The following is a 22,638-nucleotide window of genomic DNA, read 5'->3' on the forward strand; positions in this document are numbered from 1 at the left end:
TCCTTTAAGAATAAGTCTGTCTTCATGTAGGGCAGTGGATCACATGAGTGGACATCAAAAGAAAGCATCTTGGAAGTTCAGCTTAGTCTTATCTGATTTAAAAGTCTGCCAAGATAAGACCTTTTTTCCCAGCAAAACTGTAAATGCCTATTTTCTCTGTGGTACGCATTCAGGTCAGCAGGAGACCACGTACAGAAGAATGCTCCGGGTAGAGATTACAGCACCCAAGGAGGAAATGGCCCATCCTCCAGTCTTAGGTGACCAATGCAAACATTAACCAGCATCAAGAAAGAAAAAAAACATCCTGTCAAAATTACTACTTGTGGACTAAAACAAAGGACACATTCCCACTAGAACAGAAATAAATTTTAATTTGTTGAAAAGTGCAGCAGTGAACAGGGTCTTTTTTGAAGGGCACTTTCTAAGTCAGGTGACTGAGATGACACAAAGCCAGGGCAGAGTAATTTCTAGGAACAGATGACACAAACACAGGAATTCACAGAAGTCAGTGGGACCTAAGTGGTGGTGAAAGTAAAGAACCCAAGTATTCCCATCTCGTTCAGTGATACACCAGCTGAAATACCCTTTGTGTTCTCTTAGTGAGGACCCTGGAGCAATCCATCGTCTTTTGTTAAAGCACCAATCCTTAGACACCAGAAATAAACAAGTTTCTCACAGACCAAGGTATAACTTCCATGGCTACGGTTACTATTTTGTACAAAAACCTTGGTATTGTGAATTAAAATGTACTTTGGAACAGTACAGTTGGTCAAATTCAAAGATGCTCAAAAGGGGTTCTCCCCCGCTTGGTATTTGAAGGACAGCTTTTAATAGGACATCTTATAAGGCAAAATCTCTGTTCATTCTGTGGCCTTGGATCACTGCTAATGGTTATATAGTTTTCTACTCTGAAGGGCACCAACCAGTCCAGACCAGGCCTTCTTAAAAGAGAAAGTAATCAAAATCCAAGTTTGTACAACTAAGGGAGAAACAAGCCGAGCCTCTTGCAGTGTGTTCCTTGTACATATACATTCGGAAAAGTTCGGCGTGTTTTACAGTCTCTTAAGCTATGGCCCATATCCAGAATAAAGCCAGTCTAAGAGAAAGTCAAATTATAGGCCATTCCCAAGTTAGGAGATGTACCAAGTACATGAGAGGTAGACACAGCAGGCATCCCATCCCTACCACCCACGCAGAAGTCCGCTGGATGGACGAGCAGTGTGGCAGGGTTACTCACTACGGGCAGCTGACTTGTGTCACTCTTACGACTTTATCCTGCTCTCAGGAACCAGCATCATAAAACTGAATAATAGGACATCACAATATACCACCTGGTAAGAGTTGATTTCTTTTTATTCAGGAATAACTATGGTCAACTTTCATGAAGGTAGAAGTTGACTGAGAAATGTTAAGAATCAAAGTGTAGAATAAAGCTGATACCCATATTTAACATTGTAGTTGGCTTTCAGTTACAAAATATTTAGAATTTCTCTCCCTAAAACATTCACAGCAGAGGTGTTCATCTCACTTGCCTATTTCACCTCTAAATACCACCACAGTTAACTGGGATTGTGTGAGGTAAAGGAACAAACCCAATGGCTATTAACCCAGCGTGGCTCTCTGGAGTTCTGACAGAGAAGCTGCTTACAGCCAAGTCTTACAAAGTGCTTAAAGCTCAACCTAAGACCTTAAATAAAGCTAAAATCACTATTGCCTGAGTTGAACAGGTTATAAACCACAGCTCTTCCTCCTCGCCCTGCCGTCCCACCACAGATTAGCTTTCTTGTGAAGAAAACAATAGAAACGGGATTGGTTTTGGAGCCCAGAAACCTACAACTGTAGGTGTTCTGAACAGTGAGGAAATGTCAACAACATCTGGCTTTGACAGGGGAAGAGTGAGTGAGGCCCCAAAATATGCAAGACTCCACTCACAAAGAACTCTGAAAGGGAAGAAAGAAAGGAGGGTGTAAAGCAGCTGGAACTTTGCACCAACTATACCAAATGAACAGAATGTCAACAAAATGCAGAGAGTCAAAACAAACCGAGGCTCCCTGCGAGACAGGCACTTAACTATATCCCAACTACAGCCCTTCCACCTGTCACCCCGAGAGCCCTGTCTACCAGGGCCCTCAGAAAATGCGACCTTCACCACCCCTGGAAGTTCTTTTCTCTGCTGAGATACTAAGCCACTTTGCTTTGCAGATCTTGGAGGGGTAGTTATCGAGAGAAAAGACATTCCTTCTTGTGGTTAGCAGCCACCAGGAAGGAGATATAAAAAGATCACTTTTTTTTTTTTTTTAAACTACCTGGAATTAGTCTTTACCAAAAAATAACTACTTGGAATTAGCCTTTACCAAAACCTTACTGTTCTATTTCAGTGTAGCACCAGCCCAGGATGAAAAAACAAAAAACAAACCAACCAAAAAAAACCCAGTGCTTGGTTGACAGGCAAGTTTTGAATTTGTGACCTTATCACATTGTGATGGATATTATAAACAATATATTTCTACTAATCTGGAAATGGCGGTACTTGTTCTTGCTCTGATGGATACTCAAGCTGTGTGATGTTGGTATTTTTGATAGTGAAGTGGTCAAGCTCTAAAATATCCCCCCCGCCCCCCAGCCCTACGTATTGCCATTTATCTGAATGGATTTACAAATTCAGACTTTGACCTCATGGGGAATAATCAAGAACTCTAACCCCAGGACAGAAAGGGTATGGTGAGGACAAAGACCTCAGGAGCATTCCTTATTAGCTGAATGAAGGGACCAGGGCCAGCCATTCCTGACACAAGGGCAGAGTTCACAGTTTAACACATTGCACAAGGAAGTCAGCTGATTGGGTTGCTTTTTCAACAGGACTTAGAGCCAGTCCAGAAACTTTTCCAGGCGTGGTCCTGAGGACTAGCTACAGATACCTACTACAATCACTTCATCAGACAGAGGCGTGCAGGGATCCAACTGCAGAGGTTGCTACAGAGGGTGTTTTGAAAACCTTCGAGTCCTGACACTGCCCTGATTGCTGAACATGAGACGAGGGTCAAACCTGTATCTGTGGGAGGAGAAAAAAAAGGATGTCACATTGAGCACTTCACTCAGAATGTTCAGTGGAAAGGATGGCAGAAGGCAGATAAAGGAACAATTAAATCACCAGAGAGGAATCCAGTGGTAAAGGCCGCAGTACAAAACAGAAGTACTGCATAAGTGAGAGCGTTTCCATCCAAGGAAGCGAGCACAAAACAATGCAGTAGCAAGCAGAGAGAAGAAAAATAAGCAAGGTTAATCTCAAGGCATCAGGAGGAGGCAAGATTTGAGGTGTTTTCTTTTCTAGCCCTTGCTGGAGCCCTACCAGCAGCTTCAAAGCCCTTTCTTTCACAGTTCAGACGGAATGACAGGTAAGAACACAGGTGTGCACCCCAGACATCCAGACATGTTTCCAGCTGGCTCATTATGAACTCACAGAAGTCATTAAGCTCTGGCTACCAAGAAAATAGTAAGGCAATGCAATTCACGTAAACTATCTGGCACATCATAGAAGTTGGCCAAGTGTCAGGTATCAGCATTTATTCTTTTCCTTGGGTGGTAAAATTAAAGAAGGTAGATTGGCTGCAAAGATATGTTACACGTGTAGGCTAGACACAACGTCGTATTTTACTTTTACCTGCAATCTGTGGGATAAATTATTTAGCATTATTTTAGACCAAGGGCAGGCCATACACTCTTTGTCCCAACATTCAACTTCGTTGCTGTATGTAAACGAATGTTTGTGGCTGTTTTCAAAGAGTGGTGACTGGATTGGGCCTGTAGGATCTAGCCTGCTGACCCCCATTTTCAAAGGATCCTACAGACCTCAGTGTTTGGTGGGAAAGAATAAATGACTGCTAAGGAGCTTAAAAAGAAATCAGGTGGTTTAAATAGCTGAGGCTAACATTAGTGAAGCCAGCACCTACAGTGTCAGTAATATGCTTCTTAGAACACGAGCAAGACAATTATAGTTACCACAAATGAAGCCTGCCTGAGAGTCACGAGGTCTTGCTGTATCTCTTCTGACAGGGTGACCCTTGGACAAATGTGCCTAAGGGCTCTAAAGGCTGGATGGAAATTCTATGGTTAAGTCCTAACACTTGCGGCTTGATGCTCAAGAGAACCAAGGGGGATGCTGCATCCGGCCAACCAGCTGCCGCAGAGCAGGTAGGTGCGTGTTCTAGCAGCAGCTTGGGCAGGGACCGTGTGGCCAAACACCACACCAAGAGGTAGAAGACCTGACCCTCTTCCAAGAGTCATCCGGAGACTGCTCTAGAGCTCTAATTTTATTTGGTAAAACATTCTGAGCAAAGTAACTGTTGCAAACTGCAAAATCATCATTTGTCAACTATTTTAGAGACTGACACTGGCATAAGAGGACGCATTTCACTAATGTGGAGGAAAGCTCCAAGCTGGGCAGTTGGAATGCCTGACCAATTATAGCATTAACAGGGTTATCTGTATTTAAAAAACCCTTAAGTGATAGAAAATTATGATTTTCTAAAAAAAAAAGTCTAAAAATGTGGTCTTTTTATACTGTTACCTAATTGTAGTCTACTGGTCTCCATGTCTCTTTGGCTCTATTTATAGCATTTAGAAGCAAAAGATTTTTTTGTTGTTGTTGTTTTTAAAGATTTATTTTAGAGTGAGTGAGCATGCGAGAGGAGAAGGGGAAAGAATCTCAAGCAGACTCCCTGAGCTGAGCACATAGCCCCACTCGGGGCTTAAAACATGACCCTGAGATCACGACTTGAGCTGAAACCAAGAGTGGGACGCTTAACTGGCTGAGCCATCCTGGTGCCCCTAAACTTAACAGTCTATACACAGTTTTTCTGCTCAGTCACAAACATTACTCTCTAATGTGTACTGAGGATATTTCACACTAAGACAGCTAAGTAATTGAGTTACTACTTTCCATCAGCTTAGGACACGAATTTCCCCCTCTTTCCTATAATTGATAGAAGAACTGAAATAATGAGGTTTCATAATCTTCAAGCACAAATTGACAAGTTTCATGCCACAGGCAGCTCAAATGTATGGTGTCCTGTGACCCAATGTCACTGGTGAAAAGTTCCTATTTCAGGAGTGAGTGGGAGGAACAGAGCTGGCCTAGTAGGTGATAAAAATCTTTTCTGCCTTCATATACTACAGTGGTCTTACGTATTTCAACATTTCAGAGTCTAGAGCTTCTAATTCATTTTGTGTGTTTAGCATATTAAGTTTACTGGCAAGCATTCAGTCTAATTGGGTTTTCTCCGAAATGAAATGAAGGCATACCCCCTCTCGGAAGTGCTATGGAACAGGGTAGCACTTGGTTGGCTTAAAGAAACCCCACGGTCACCAGTGCAATCAAGTTGGTACCATGACAAGAATCACACGACGAAGAGGAGGAAGAAGAGTCCCACATGGCAGGGAATAGGGCTAGGCCTGCAGCTAAAGCAGCGACTGGCACCGAAGAGCAAAAATCTTCCCAGCACAAGAGGTAACGCACTAAGACACAGCATTCCTACTATAAAGCAGAACAATGAGAAACACAGCTTAGCTGAAGGCCAGAAGGGCCATCAGGCTCCCTTAATGTCTTCAAGAATGACATGACTGCAACAGACAACTTTGCAAAGCCATCGAAGAAGATGGAAACTTACCCAGGGTCAAACACCCCTGGAGTGCGGCAGGTTGGTCCAGAACAGGACTGTAACATCATCAGCCGGTAGTTCATTTTTCCTAAAAGCTCTGGGTCGATACTTTTAGCAATGTTTGTGATTTGGTCTGGGTCTGCAGTCAGGTTATAGACTTCTACAAACACCTATAAGAATGAAAAGATGGAGGAAAGAAAAGGGCAAGCATTATATTTGAAATACTCCTTGTGTGGATTATGTCTAAATGGGGCAGGAGGACAAACTACCTTATAAGAGCAAGAACAGAATGCAGGACCCTCAAATAGCAAGGTCACAGAAAGTAGACTCGGTGGTAATACTGTTTCAGAAGTGAGTTGACATTTGAAGGTTTATTGATGCCTTAGAATTGTTAAGTTAGATATGGAAAGTTCTCTAACCTGTGTTGTACAGATGCTGAAGTTTCCTGTCTTAAAAAGCAGTTTTGGATGTCCCACACCAATTGGGAAAGGACACAATCCCATTGTTTCTGACATTAGATATATCGAATGTATCACCATTCTCTCCCCCTCCCCTGTACTTTGTTCTCCAAACTGGAGTTAAGTGATACGCTAGGAAGATGACAGGTAAATGTCACGGGAGAAGGAGGAACAAGAATTGATTCCGAACGATGCTCTTCTGCCTGCTGTCCAAAGTGCTCATGAGCCACAAACGAGTGGCAAGTGAGTCCATTTCTGAGAAACACAATGAGCATCGGCTCCATATGGCAAGACGTGGGTTGCCAGATGAGCACATGCTGAGGAACAGTAGAAACCACAAGGGACTGCAGTGCATGAGATCCTCAGACAATCCATACTGATCTCTGGTAGCTAAAAGCCACCTTCTTACATGGATGGGGCCTCCTGGTCTTGGTTTTGATGCCCCCTGCTTATCTATTTGAGCAGCTCTGGACTGCGATGCTGTGGAGACATAAGGTTCTGAACAAGCTGGTTGCCAGTAAGCCTTCTAGCAAATGTCCCAACTCCTTTCACCTTCATAGAGTAGAAGTGTCTTACTCTGATCCCAAACTATTAGGGAAGCAAACAGACCAGACCTGTAGCAATCTCAAAAGTGGATGGTGCGTTTAAAGCATGTTTGGGTGGTAGTGGGGGTGAGGAAAATCTCATCCAGAAAGGGCACAGTTAGAGGGGTGTAGTATGGCTTTGTGGAATTCTGTTTCTTTCTTTCCTTTTCTTCCTTTCCTTAAGATTTGAGAGACAGAGAGGGCGTGGGTGTGTGTGCAGTGGGGGGGGGGGGGGGGGGGGCGGGGAGGGAGGGAGGAAGGGAGTCCCAAGCCGACTGTGCCGAGTGCAGGGCCCAATCGCAGGACACTGAGATCACAACCTGGGCCAAAACCAAAAGTCGGATGCTTAACCGACGAGCCATCCAGGCGCCCCTCTATTTTCTTAACTGAAGGAAGCCTGAGTGGAAGTACAGATAAGAAACCTATCTTCCCTAGGGAACATCCCTGGAATTGCTCTTCTGCTGCCAAGTCCAGCTAATAAGGCACTGGCACTAGGACACGCAGGGGCAGGGGAGGCAGAGGGCCTTCTTACCTCCTGGTCATCAAACTCACAATACTGTAAATTCCACCGTGCTGACATGGTCCTCACGCAGGCGTAGGTGTTATTGTAAGCATCTTCACAGACACAGTCTGGGAAACATTGCTGTAGGGATATTTAAAAAGTTAAGTCAAGAAAATTCTTCTATAGTAACAAATACCACTTGCCTTCAGGGGTAATCAAGTTGGCTCAAGCCAGACCTACCACTGGACAGAAATGAGGAAACCTTCCACAGAGAAGTCAATTACAAATAGATGTGGGCTTTGTTCCTTACTTGTGGCTAACTTGATTAAGGACCATGTTTGTGGTGGTTTGTATAGACCGTCTGCTGATCTCCTGACTAGAATCTGTTGTAGCAAGCAACTGGAAAATGGATGGAGACCAAAGCAATCTCCTATTCAGTCATGTCTAAGGTATATTAACGGGCTGGAGAAAAAGGCTCAAGTGAGCTTTGTGGAATCAGCTGCAGGTAAATTCTTCATGTCTTCCTTACCAACTTTTGGTTGGTTCTTTGCTATTCCTTACACTTTGGTATTAGGCTTCCCAGACTTTCCTATTTCCCATTATCCAAAGTGAGGCCAACGTTGCCCTTACCACCTCTGGGGCCAGCCTCGCTGCCCCCAAGCAAGACACGTATGATGGCACTTGGATATAACTGTGGCAACCCTGCATCTCTAACTCCATGCCACTGATAACCTCCCTTAAAAACAATGGTACTGCTTTTGGGAAGGGTAGAAAAACACGGGGAATAAATAACATGGGTAGATACACGTAACTTGTTACAGAAACTGAAGAAGTCAAGGTGGACATTCTGACAATAGGTCAGAAACATTTTCAGGATTATTAAATTTGCCTTGTTTGTCTACAAATCTCTACAGTCAACTGACCAAGTGAAAGGATTGAGACTCAGATTAAGGGTTTTAATTCTTGACCCCTCTAAACCAATGCTTTGCTGTGCTATTGCTAAGGAAGCTGTCTAAGCCAACTCAAGCCATTACTTACAGATACTCCAGGACTCAGGGAAGGACAGGTTGGGTCGGTGACATCACGGCCTTCTCCTTGATATTCCACCAAGACATCTGATCGCCAAGTCAGATTTCTGGCACCCTTCTGGAAGGAAGAGCAGTAGTGGTTTCTGTGAGGCATACAGACTGTGATAAGGATCACAAAGTTATATATTCTTACTGCTAAAGGGGATGTGGGAGTCCAAACTCACTGGACTGTTAAGTAGCTAAAGAGAACGGCAGAACTTGATGCAAAGGCTTCTGAGTATCACGTTTCGTAATGTGCAGAGCCTTACGAGTGACAGTCCAATGCTTTGAGCATTTAATAGTTACTTCCCAAGACTTTCTGTGAAGCAGGTTGGCAATGAAGCCATAAAGTCTGGGAATTCTTCCAAGGGTGCCTTGATGGTGTGGTTGGTTGAGTGCCCGACTCTTGGTTTCAGCTCAGGTCTGATCTTGGGGTTGTGGGATCGAGCCCTGCATTGGGTTTGGCACTCAGGGTGGAGTCTGCTTGGGTTTTTCTCCCTATCTTTGTCTCCACTCCCGGGCATTTCCCCTCTAAAATAAAATCTTAAAAAAAAAAATTCTTCTAAACTCTGATGAAGAAATTCACAGCCTAATTCAAGGACAAAAATTAAATAAACATGGCTGGTTCAAAGTTCTTCTGGTTAGAATGAAGATACTGTACACACATGAACTCATTTATTCTTCACTGCACATTAGTGGAGTGAAAGGAAAGAAGCAAAAGCATTTGAGATGGGAAAGTTCAGGACAGGTACATAAATGGCTAAAGAAATAAAGGAAGTTTTGTATCAAAAGGACAATACTGGGATCCCTGGGTGGCGCAGCGGTTTAGCGCCTGCCTTTGGCCCAGGGTGCGATCCTGGAGACCCGGGATCGAATCCCACGTCAGGCTCCCAGTGCATGGAGCCTGCTTCTCCCTCTGCCTGTGTCTCTGCCTGTGTCTCTGCCTCTCTCTCTGTGTGACTATCATAAATAAATAAAAATTAAAAAAAATAAAAGGACAATACTAACACTGGAAGGAAGCAGAACACTTGGTAGAAAGTTTCCTGAAATCCAGCTGTCAGACAAGGAATAGAAAGACGTGGTAACCATACAGAAAAAGGTGCTGACAGGAGGCTGCTGTGGCTACTTGTTCTGTAAAGAAGAGCAGATGGTGGAAAGCAATGGGAGGCTTTTAAGCGGGGAAGGAACACACTCAAGACTGCTTTAGAAAGGTCATCCTAGTAGCAGAATCTAGAGACGGAGTAGAGAGATGAATATAGGGAGATCAGGTCAGAATGTACTCTTAAAATGGTCTATACTCTTACTAATCAAAGTCTGATTTGTGGTTTTAAAAAGGGGACAGCAAGCCCAAAATGGAGTCACTTGTGCTAAACCCGCACCAACAAACCAGGACTTAATACCTAACCTAGTTGCAGTTTTAATCCTCCAGGAATGTAACTTTTGCCAGTTAACTTGAAATCGCCTGGTTAACACAAGTGAGGTAATCTGCCCCATACGCCTTTCCGTTCCCCTCAGGAGAGTGACCTTACCCAAAACAATGCATTCTTTGCTAATAATTTCCATTATGCACCCCCTTTCTACCTTAAAAACTTTCCCTCTTCTACAGCTCTGCAGAGGCTACCTTCTATTGTAGAGGAGCTGCTGCCTGATTCATCACTGAATAAATTTTTAACAGATTGCGTGGCAGTGCCAGGAGCTCAACCAAACTTCTGACAGCATTCTGGGACAGTGAGAACCACTGGCATGATACTTGCAAACCCGTTTTTTGTTTTTGGTTTTTTTTTTTTAATAGGCACCATCCCCAGGGTGGAGCCCAACATAGGCCTTTGACTCACAACCCTAAGATCAAGACCTGAGCTGAGATCCGAGAACCAGATGCTCAACCAACTGAGCCAACCAGGTGCTCCCTCACAAACCTAATTTTTGAGTTCACGGTTCTTTCACCATTTCTGAGGGCTGTGGGTTGCTATCCTCATCTAATTGGCTTTCCTGTCTAGGGCTTAGCTGGTCACCTTGGGCTAGCAGAATGTTCCATTCAGGACTCAATTTCCCAGCCCTTGGTTATCTGCAGTTCCACAGTTATATGGAATCTCTTTCTAGTCCTCAGTCCCCATTTGCTGGAGTTTGCTGGTTTAGTCCATACTGGGACCTGCTGGTGGTGCGCACAGCCTTCTCTTGGCCAGTCCCCAGTAAATCACTCTTGGTCACTGGTAGTATGTTAAGAGTGTCAAAATCTCACTGCTGAGTAAAGATAGTGACTCAACCACCTACCTACCTAAAGGTTAAAAACAGAAGTAGTAAAATAATCTAGATCTACAATAATTAGTCAAGGGATACAAAAAGATATAAAATATAACATCAAGAATATAAAACCCGGGGAGGGGGTTTTACAAATGTAGTGCTTTTAAAATGTAGTTGAACTTACATAACTATCAACTTACAATAGACTGCCATATACATGGGATGTTCTACATGAACCTCATAGTAACCACAAACCAAATACCTGTAACAGATACACAAAAAATAAAGGAACAAACACTAAAGAATGTCACCAAATTACAAGGGCAAGAAAGAACACAATTACAAAAACTACCAGAAAACAGATGATGACATAAGTACATATCTATTAATAAGTACTTTAAATGCAAATGGACTGAATGCTCCAATCAAAAAACACACCTAGGTCAGGGTGGCTGAATGGATAAAAACAAGACCATATATATGTGGCCTACAAGAGACTTCTTTCAAATCTAAACAACACATAGGCTGAAAGCAAAAGGATGGAAAAAAAGATATTCCACAAAAATGACAACTAAAACAAAGCTGAGGTAGCAATACTTACAGGGGAAGACTTTAAAATTAAAGGCTAGAACAAGACAAAGAAGGGCACTACATAATAAGGAAGGAATCGGTCCAACAGGATCATATAATATTTACGCAGCCAGCATAAGGGCACCTAACTACATAAAGCCAATATTAACAAAGATATAAATGGACAATGATACAATAATAGTAGGGGACTTTTAACACCTCCATTTACATCAAATGGATACATCATCCATCAATAAACTGATCTTAGGTGACACCTTAGGCTAGATGGATATGTACACAGCATTCTAGCCCTAAAACAGCAGGATACACATTCTTTCAAGTGCACATAGAACATTCTCTGGTATAGATCACATGTTATACCACAAAACAAGTTTCAATGAATTTTATGAAGACTGAAATTGTATCAAGCATCTTTCCTGACCACAATGGTATGAAACTAGAAATCAACTACAAGAAGTGTAGTCACTATGGGAAACAGTATGGAGGTTCCCCAAAGATTAAAAACAGAACTACCATACTCTCCAGCAGTCCCACTTCTAGGTACTTACCCGAAGAACTTTAAAACATTAATTGAAAAGATATATGCACCCCTATTCTCTGCAGCATTATTTACAACAGCCAAGACATGGAAGCAACTTAAGTGTCCATTGATAGATGAATGGACAAAGAAAATGTGTATATATACAATGGAGTACTACCCAGCCATAAAAAAGGAATAAGATCTTGCCATTTTTGACAGCATAGATGGATCTAGGGGGTATTATACTAAGTGATATAAGTCAGAGAAAGACATACTGTATGCTTTCACTTACATGTGGAATTGAAGAAACAAACATAAATACAGAATCGGAGTCATAGAGACAGAGAACTGGTGGCTGCCAGAGGGGAATGTAGGGGAATAAGTGTAGTTGATGAAGGAAATTAAGAGATAAACTTCAGTATAAAATAATTAAGTCATGTGGATGAAAAGCACAGCAAATGGAATATACGTAATCAGTACTGTCATGAATGCTGACAGTAACTACACTTGCCATGGTGACCATTTCACAGTGTATGTACATATATGTCAGATCGCTAGGATATGCACCTAAAAGTAATAAATTTTTGTAGGTTAATAATAGGTTCAACTACAACAACAAAAGTAAGATGAAAACTGGAAGAAACACATGCAGGCTAAGCAACATGATATTAAATAACCAATGGGTCAACAAAGAAATAAGAGGAAGAAAAAGTACTTTGAGACAAATGGAAATGGAAGTAAAACAGTTCAAAATGTAGGAGACACAGCAAAAACAATTTTAAGAGGGAAGTTTAGGGGTGTCTGGGTGGCTTGGTCAGTTAAGCATCTGCCTTTGGCTCAGGTCATGATCCCAGGATCCTGGGACTGAGCCCCACCCACATCAAGCTCCCTGCTCAGCAGGGAGTCTGCTTCTCCCTCCCCAACTCTGTGCAGGCGCGCACACACACACTTACTCTCAAATAAATAAAATGCTTAAAGGGGGGGGGGGGGAGTTTATAGTGATACAGGCCCATCTCAAGAAACCAAGATCTCAAACAATCTAACCTTACATCTAAAGAAATTTAAAAAAAAGAACAAAGCCCAAAGTTAGTAAAGGAAATAATCAAAGATCAGAGCATAAATAAATGACATTGAGACTAAAAAACAATGGAAAGATCAGTGAAACTAAAAGCTGGTTCTTTGAAGAAATAAAGAAAATTTATAAATGTTTAGTAAGAATCATCAAGAAAAAAATATAGAGAAAAAAAAAAAAGAAAAAAATATAGAGGATCTAAATAAATATAATCAGAAGTGAAAGAGAAGTTACACTAAAAGGGACAATCTAGAAGAAATGGGTAAATTCCTAGGAACATAAAATTTTCCAAGAATGATTCAAGAAGTAGGAAATCTAAACAGACCAATTACTAGTAATGAAACTGAGTTAGTAATCAAAAAACTCCCATCAAGACCAGATGGCTTCACAGATGAATTCTACCAAACATTTAAAGAAGAATTAATACATATCCTTCTCAAAGTTTTCCAAAACTCAAAGAGGAAGGAATGCTTCTAAATTTTTCATTCTACAAGGCTGGCATTACCTGGATACCAAAAACCAAGACCACCCCCCTCCCATACCTATGCACATGCATGCACACGCATGCACACACACAGATTATAGGCCAGTATCCTTAATGAACATAGAGGCAAAAATTCTCAACAAAATATCCGTAAACTGAACTAAGCAATACATTAAAAAAAAAAAAAAATCATACACCATGGTCAAGTATCCATGGAAGCAAGTATGGTTTAAGGCCCGCAAATCAATCAACATGATATGCCACATTACTAAAAAGAAAGATAAGAATCAGGGGTGCTGAGTGTCTCAGTTGGTTAAGTGTCTGCCTTTGGCTAAGGTCACGATCAGGTCAGATGATCATTTCAGCAGATGCAGAAAAAGCATTTGATGAAATTCAACATCCATTTATAATAAACTCAACAACGTGGGTATACAGGAAACATTTCAACATAATGAAGGCCATGTATGACAAAACCACAGCTAATGTCATAGTCAATGGTAGTAAGTGGAAAGCTTCTCTCCTAAGATCAGGAACAAGACTAGGATGCCTACTTTTGCCACTTTAATTCAACATAGGATTGGAAGTCCTAGTCGCATCAGACCAGCAAAAGAAATAAAAGGCATTCAAATTAGAAGTGAAGGAAGTCAGTGAAGGACAAATACCATACGATTTCACTTCTATGCACAATCTAAAAAAATCTGAATGAACAGAAACAGACTCCTAGAGACAGAGAACAATCTGGTGGTTGTTAGAAGGAGGATGGTGAGGGGGTGGATAAAATAGGGAAAGGGATAAAAAGATACAAACTACCAGTTATTATATAAATAAGACAGGGATGCAGTGTGCAACATAGGGAATACAGTTATTAATGTAGTAACTTTGTATGGTGATGGAAGGTAGCTAGATGAACTGTGGTGATCTCTTTGTTTCCTATGTAACTGTTGAACACTATGCTGTACACCTGAGACCAATGTAATATTGTACATCAGCTATATTTCAATTTAAAAAAATTGTACTTGAAAGTAAGGGTTCCTGAATTAAATGAAAAGAATGGGAGACCTATTTTAATCGGTATAAAGAGGCTTCCAAAAGGTTTCAAGATTCCAAAATAGCCTCACTAAAAGATTCATTTCAGAAGACAAGGAAACATGAAAGACAGAGAGGTATCTAAAATAAAAGATGATAGGACTGACTCCTATGCTCCTCTCTATCCTTCTTAACGTGAGTACTCCTGTGTTTACTAGTTCTGTCAAAAATGCCTTTCCACTCCAAGGAGACTATTAACCAGCTACCTTTACAAATAAAACCACCACCTTAAAAAAACAAAAACAAAAACAAATAAAACCACCTGAGCGCGCCTGGATGGCTCAATCAGTTGGGTCTGCCTCTGGCTCAGTTCATGATCCTGGAGTCTCAGGATCGAATCCTGAGTTGGGCTCCCTGCTCAGTGGGGAGTCTGCTTCTGCCCCTCACCCCACTCACGTATGTGCATGCACTCTCTCTCAAATGCATAAATAAAATTAAAACAAAACACAACCACCTGAGGTTGCAAGTGATCCTTCTCAGGTCTCTTTCACTTCTTGGTCAAAGACTGAGTTAAGGGCCATAGCTAAAAGAACTTCCTAAACCTCAGGAAGAAAATCCAAGTTTTCTGAGGGGTTTAGAATCATTATGAGGGTCTATGACCCCAGGCTGCTAGAGATTTATCAGCTTGTACACATGTTGGTAGAACCTCATGAAGGCCAAAAATGTATTTGGGAAGCAGAATGGCATAATCCTAAGGATGATATTCAAGATCCTCAATCACCAACACAGTCCTCTTATGGACCACAAAAACCTGGAAACATACAAACTGGTATTTTAACAGCCATTCCTACAGTCTTCCCTGCTACACTCATTGGTCTGTTATTCAAACATGAAAATAAAAGATGAATCTGCAGCAGAATCTGAAGCCTGTTTGGAGGTGTTCTTCCTATGTACTCCTGATTCCATACAACCTGCTCAAGCTGCCCTGTTTGTAAATGGATTATTTCCTAAAATGAATGGATTAATAAAAAAGAAAACAGGATGAGAGGCCACCGGCCTGATTGAACTTGTGACCTCAGCCAAACACTTTGAAAAGATTTGGACCAAGATCATAAACAAAGGTCTGCCAATCTAAGGGCCTTACTGGGTCTCCCACATCATACCCTTCTAGAAAAATCCATCATCAAATGGCTGGTCCAGAGCCAAATATCTCATTTGTAATCAACTGGGGCACTTTACAGAAACTGTCCTCAAAGGCCCTACACAGATCTTCAATGTCCTCAAGAAAGAGCTCCTATATGGGTCATTCCCAAAACTGACAGGGCTCCAAGGGACCCTCCAGTAAACTGCTATCAGTAATACCCTTAAGCACCCAAGGGGAAAATAAAACTAATCAAGTAATTTGCTCAATTTTGATAGATATCAGGGCTATACTTTATATTTTAAATCCCACTCTTGGGGTACCTAGATGGCTCGGTAGGTTAAGCATGACCAAGTCTTGATTTTGGCTCAGGTCATGATCTCAGGGTTGTGGGATCGAGCCCCACATCAGGCTCTGCACTCAATGTGGAGTCTGCTTCGAATTCTCTCTCCTTCTGCACCCCTACCCTGCTTGCATATGTGCTCTTGAAAATAAATAAAATCTTAAAAAAACACAAAACAACAAACCCCGCTCTCATAGCAACAAATCCCTTAAGAGTGAAAAGGTTTATTACTAGAGGTATCTAATAAAGACAGAATTTCTATCTTGATCAGTATAAATGATTTTGGGACTTTTTACTAAAAAGCCTCCTTTTTCACTCTGCATTACAGCCCCAATTTATAGAGATCTGTCTAAATTAAAAGGGCTAAAAAATTTTGCTGCTAATGTGACCTCACTTTAGAATCTCCTGACCAACCTGAACCTGATCTGATGTTCCTTATAATCTGTCTTTGTTACAGATGAAGAATTGTTCCAACAGAAATCTATTTTTTTTTAAAGACTTATTTATGATAGACATAGAGAGACAGAGAGGCGCAGAGACACAGGAGGAGGGAGAAGCAGGCTCCATACCGGGAGCCCGACGTGGGACTCGATCCCGGGACTCCAGGATCGCGCCCTGGGCCAAAGGCAGGCGCCAAACCGCTGAGCCACCCAGGGATCCTCGAAATCTCTTACTTTAACTGAGATGCCTGAAAAATCTGTGGGCCACTTCAAATTCTGACATTGGGAGAATAACAAATGCAGACCCTATAGAAATTCAGACAGATAGGATTAAACTTACTCCTGTATTGCCCCAATATCCATTAAGGCATGCACACCTTGCCCCAGGGTCGCTCATCCCCCGTTCCAGCCCCTGCAACATGCAGATTTTGCCAGTCTGGATACATGATGGGGAGGGGATGGCAATTTGTCTGGGACTTCAGAGTCATACTGAGTTATTCCCTATTTCCCAGTTCTTCCAAATGCAAACACCCTTTTGTCACAAGTTCTTCCAGACTCAAATGGTTCACTGTTGGAAGACCGGTTTGGCCTTTTCAGCATCTCTGGAAACAGCCAGTATCAATTTGCTTTTACTTGAAACAATCAATAATACACCTGGACAGGCATGCCTCAAGAATTCATCAAGGTCCCTTATCATCCCCATGTACTCCATCAAGATTTCATTATCCTCCAGTTCCCTGGGAGATCAATCCTTTTACAATATGCAGACCATCTCTTTCTATGCTCAGCTACCAAAGGTGTTTATAAGGATTCCATTAACCTATAGCAATTAGCTGAAAAGGGACTTCCAAATCAAACTGCAGAAGCACAGAAGCAGGTGACATCAAAGTACACTGCTTCCCCCTGGATCAAGACTTCATACTTTAACTGAACATGAAAAATTTTTTCTTGGGACTTCTGGGTGGCTCACCGGTTGACTGTCTGCCTTCAGCTCAGGGCATGATCCCAGAATCCTGGGATCAAGTCCCTATCAGGCTTTGTGCATGGAGCCTGCTTCCCCTGTCTCTGCCTCTCTGTGTCTCTCAAAAAAAAAAAGAAAAGAAAAGAAAAGAAAAATTTTTTTCCTTCTTCTTTTCTTTACTCTGGTCTTGACCTGGAAAGATAATGCCTTTGATCTGTTATCTCCCAGGCCAGTCCTAAGGAAGATAACCTTTCAGACCGCTGGATTTATCATCAAAAATTCTAATCTATCCATGAGGCTAGAGATCCCATGGTCTCCCTGTGACCAATTTCTCTTCTCTTCCCAATGTTACTACCCATCCCCCCACCCCCTTTAAAAAGCTTTGACCAAGTTCAAATCTTATGGTTAGACTATCCTGTGCCTTTTTACCTTTCTCCATTTATAACTATTATGTGCGCAATCAGAAACAAGTATCTATGTAAATCTTAGTACACCTGCACCACCACGTTCTCATGATCACGTAGGTCATACCTGTTCCTTTTCACGCAAAGATCTCACGAACAGCACACATCGTTGCAAGGCATTTAGAAAGACTCTATTTCAAGCTAGGAGATTTTCTTCCCATCTGTGCTGAAAACCTAACTGACCCCTGGCTTGATTGGGTAAATGTCACAAACTGTAAATGAATCCATCAATACGACCACTTTAACCCAGACAGGGTTTGTCTTTTTCTGTGATTATCACTCTCCTTAGGCCTATGGATGCCTAGACAGCTGGCACATTGCTGGGCAATGTTTTAGGTTATCTGTGCCCCTAACTTTTCATAATGAATGAATACCTCATTTGTTGACTCCCTTGGGTTTATACATCAAGTTAGAAAGAAATTACCAGGAGACATTCATGACTCAGGATTCACCTCCTTTGGCAGGGGCATACTTGTCTTATTCTCAGAAAATATAAATTAGAATATGATTAGAAACTTCTCCTTAACTCAAAAATATTGCAGAATCCATAGCTAAGACAAAGCTGTCCAATAAAGATCCTTAGACTCTCTGGCCAAAATTGTTCTTGTTAATAGAATAGCCCCTGATTATATTTTGGCTGAACACCGAGGTGTCTGAGCTATGGCCAAAACCAACTTCTGTGCTGGATTAACACTTCTGGGGAAGTTGAAACTCAGTTATGTAAGATTACTGAGTAAGCCACTTAGCTCAAAAAGGTGACTCCTTCACCTTTGACTGATTTTGATTGGTCTGGGTCTTGGGGACTCCAAACATTGGAGTTAATTATGAGTTATTATGAATTAATCCTGTTCATAATAACAATAACAATCTTCCTGGCGTATTGTGCTTTCTCAAAAGCTTCAAGTGTGTGTTCATTGCCACTAACCATCAAGCAAATAACCTCCCCAAGATTGGAATGTCAGAAATGGGATGAAGAGAAGGACTGATTTAAAGATGGTCAACCTGAAGTCATGGCTTGCAAGTATCAGAATAATAAGCAAAAGACGTCATGACCTGTGCATACCACACAAAGGATGGACAAAAGCTGCGAGAACTAGAGCAGAAGCTGAGAGCAACACTGATGCCGCCTTAAATTCTTATCACATCTCTCAGTTAAGCTGAGAGTCTGATCAAAAGGAAGTAAACTGTTAAAAGAGATAATCGGTCCCAAATGGAGTCACTTGTGCTAAAGCCCACATCAGCAAACCAAAACTTAATACCTAACCTAATTACAGTTTCACCACCCCTCTCCCCCTTCACGCCTCCTTAATTTTTAATCAGTCAAGCTGGAATTACCCAGTCACTACTACTGAGGTAATCTGACCACTAGGCCCTTCCATTCCACTTAGGAGGCGACCTTGCCTGAAACAATTCATTCTTTGTTAATTTTTTCTGCTCCCTTTCTGCCTTTAAAAACCTTTGGTTTTTTAATAGCTTGGCGGAGCTCCTTTCTATCACCAGATGAGATGCTGCCCAAGTAATGAATCACTAAATGAAGCCAATTTGATCTCTAAATTTACTCAGTTGGATTTTTAACAGCAGTCTACCAGCAATCCCCCAGAGCTTGTTAGATATGCACAATCTCAGGCCCCACTCTCTCCTTCATGGGTAATGGGTCTGCGTTTTACTAAGATCCACTGGTGATTCATATGCACAGTAAAATGTGAGAAGCATCACTGAAACAGTGGTTCTCAAGGTGCTCCCTCAGCAGCATTAGCATCATGTGAAAACTTACTGCAAATGGAAATTCTTAATTCCTAGTTGAGTTGGGAAACCATTTCTGGTGAATGCTAAGCTGCACTAAGGATGTAAGTGGACTCATCTGATGAGCACAGCAGGCATGAGGGAGAACCTGTACAAGGCCTAGGAATGCCACAGCTGCCTGGAAAGCGGGATGCAGAGAAAGGAACGCATCTCCTAACCTCTGGTCTATAGTGAATCCTGAACAACCCCATGCAGGTCAGGGGCTCAGAAATCTAAGTCACAGGAGAGTTCAGAAGCCAACAGCTCCTCTATAAGTACCCGCTATGCCAACTCTGAGCCATGGAAGCTGGGAGTTGGGGAACAGCTTATCTGTCTAGAGCAGCAGTCTCAAACCTTGCTACATATTAAAATCACTAGGGGAGGGGATCCCTGGGTGGCTCAGCGGTTTAGCGCCTGCCTTTGGCCCAGGGCGCGATCCTGAAGTCCCAGGATCGAGTCCCGCGTCGGGCTCCTGGCATGGAGCCTGCTTCTCCCTCTGCCTGTGTCTCTGCCTCTCTCTCTCCCCTCTCTCTGTGTCTATCATGAATAAATAAATAAAATCTTAAAAAAAAAAATCACTAGGGGAGCTTTACAAGTCCCCAGAGCCAGGTTATATTCAATGTTAAGACTAATCAGAATCCTGGGAATGGGACCCAGGCAAAGTAAGCAGTCCCCACCCTTATCTGTGGGGGGTACATTCTAAGACCCGCCTCCATGGATGCTGCAAACCATGGAGGGTACTGAACCCTAGGTATACCACTTGTTCTTATACATACATACCTATGAGTCTTATTTTATAAGTAAGGCATAAGAGATTCACAATAACAAAATAAAACAATTATACTATAAGGTATGTGAATGTGATGTCTCTCTCTTGAAGTATATTTTGTACTGTATTCACTCTTCTTGCGATGTGAAATAAGATGACACAAGACACTGTGATGTATTACGGACACTGTAATGTCAGGCTACTACTGACCTTCTAACAACACTTCAGAAGAAAGATCATCGGCTTCCAGACCATGGGTAACTAAAACCATGGAAGGTGAAATCACAGATAAGGGGTGACTACTGTATTTTAGTTTCCCAGGTGATACTATGTGGGACCAAGTTTGAGACTAATGGTCTGGAAGGGTCATTAAGCATTTTCTGTCAAAAGCCAGACAGTAAATATTTAGGGTCTATGGTTATATGGTCTCTACTGTAACTACTCAACTTTGCAGTTGTACCAGAAGAGTAGGCCTAGACGATATATTCATGGAAGAATGTGGCTGTGTTCTAATAGAACACTATTTATGGAAATGTGGGTGGGCTAACTTTGGCCCATAGGGTCAAACTTTCTGATAGAAAGGTTCTGTATCTGTATAATCAAAACAATGGCTTCTGAGCACTGGTTATGTGGCTAGTGACACGGAGGAAGTGAATTTTTCATTTGATTTTAGTTTATTTAAATAGCCACATGTGGCTGGTAGCTACTAATCAGGGCAGAGCTAGAGCTGTAATGGCAATGCAGACTCTGCTGCTCTGCAGAATACATCAGTACTTTCACTAGAATAACTTCCAAAACAAAACAGGAACAAGGAAAAGAACCGAGTCCTGGGCAGCCCCAGTGGCACAGCGGTTTAGCGCTGCCTGCAGCCCGGGGTGTGATCCTGGAGACCGGGGATCGAGTCCCACATTGGGCTTCCTGCAGGGAGCCTGCTTCTCCCCTCTGCCTGTGTCTGCCTCTTCTCTTCGCTCTCTCTGAATGAATAGATAAATAAATCTTAAAAAAAAAAAAAAAAAAAAGAACCAAGTCCTAATGGCATTTCCACAACTATGCAGAGAAATTAACTACAGGGTACCCTCGAACACAGGGGTTAAGGGAATGTCACAACACCCCGCGTGGTCAAAAATCCGAATATAACTTTTGACTCTCCAAAAACTTAACTGCTGACAGCCTACTGTGAACTGAAAGCCTCCCTGATAACACAGTTAATTAACACATGTCTGGTGTATGTATTATATACTGTATTCTTACAGTAAGTGAGCTAGAGAAAAGAAAATATCTTAAAAATCACGAGGGAGAGAAAATATATTTACGGTACTGTAATTTCCCACACCGGTAAGTTTGTCTTCTGTTTACAAGATGATCTCTTTCGTGCCTATATTAATACTGTCTTACATGATACAAGGCACTGCACATCTTATATATATGGCCAGCACTAGATATGAAAAATTAAAAAAACATGAAAAAGAAATTCATGTTTATTTACAGATATAATGATTCATGCACTGGTAACAAAGAAGCAGAAATATGGTTGCTTTTGATGGTAACCTAGTGTAGGTGACACAACTGCTTCATGGTAGCCTAGCTCAATGAATGGTTATAAAAATTTTTATGGCAAAAGAAATTTATGGCACACAGTGTTATAGTCATATTCATAACATAGCACTGGAAACATTATTACATTAAAAAATTCTTACCGGTGATGATAGGCTGATATTCAGTTTCTCCAATTATGAGAGAGCAAGAGAGCCATGGGCACAGTAATGTAATTCTTTGAAAGCAAAAACAGTAAGCAAACTAACACATTATTAATTTTATATTAAATATAAAATTACCTTACGCCTATGTAAGGATAGGCTATCCACTTCCATACAAGTCTTGTAGACAGTGTTCTACATGGTGAATACTTGGGCAATGATGCTGATACAGTTCTTGCCACAGTTATATTTTTAAACACAAAGACACAGACCTTCGTATTAACTGTACGGCATGATGACTGTTCAACTATTAAACAGTCCACCATAAACGTCCTCATCCTAGTCATCTTGTTGACTAGGCTGAGGAGGAAAAGAAAGGGTCGGTCTCACTGTCCCAGTGCTGGCAGAGGAGGGAGGAGGCAGGAGCACTCAGTGTAACCTTACAAAATAAACATCCTAATTTTTGTCTTTTTTGCCTTTTCATTTCTCTAAAAATGTTTCCATATGGTACCAATCCTTCTTCTACTGATTGACATAGAAGGGTCCTGTCACTAAAGAAGTTAAAAGCAGTCTTGAATAATCAAAACCCTTCTGCCAGATTGTCTGATGTCAATTCTCCAAGATCCGTATCCTGAAACCCTTTAACACCCCCATGTACTTTTTGCCATATCCATAATTTCTTTCACAATTTCCTCTATTCTTAAGTCTCGTGAAGTTAGGCACATCTGGACACACTTTTCTCCAGCAGGAATTTATTGTTTTGGCCTTGATGGCTCTTTCTATAACAACATCTTCAATAGTGTAATCTTTCCAGACTTTCATGATATTCTACTAGTAGG

General features: G+C 41.7%; 1 protein-coding gene across 1 annotated transcript in view; it reads right to left on the reverse strand.

Moving 5' to 3' along the window:
* Positions 1-351: 351 nt before the first annotated feature.
* GNS (glucosamine (N-acetyl)-6-sulfatase) overlaps positions 352-22,638 on the reverse strand; it is a 52,149-nt gene continuing 29,862 nt past the window's right edge. Inside the window, exons 11-14 of the mRNA XM_077913701.1 lie at positions 8,240-8,347; positions 7,232-7,342; positions 5,667-5,827; positions 352-3,052 (exon numbers count right to left, since the gene is read on the reverse strand). Of these exons, the coding sequence (XP_077769827.1) occupies positions 2,974-3,052; positions 5,667-5,827; positions 7,232-7,342; positions 8,240-8,347 (459 nt within the window). The 3' untranslated portion in view covers positions 352-2,973. The remainder of the gene's footprint in view (positions 3,053-5,666; positions 5,828-7,231; positions 7,343-8,239; positions 8,348-22,638) is intronic.

Source organism: Canis aureus, chromosome 11 (assembly GCF_053574225.1).
Source record: "Canis aureus isolate CA01 chromosome 11, VMU_Caureus_v.1.0, whole genome shotgun sequence".
Lineage (NCBI taxonomy): Eukaryota > Metazoa > Chordata > Mammalia > Carnivora > Canidae > Canis > Canis aureus.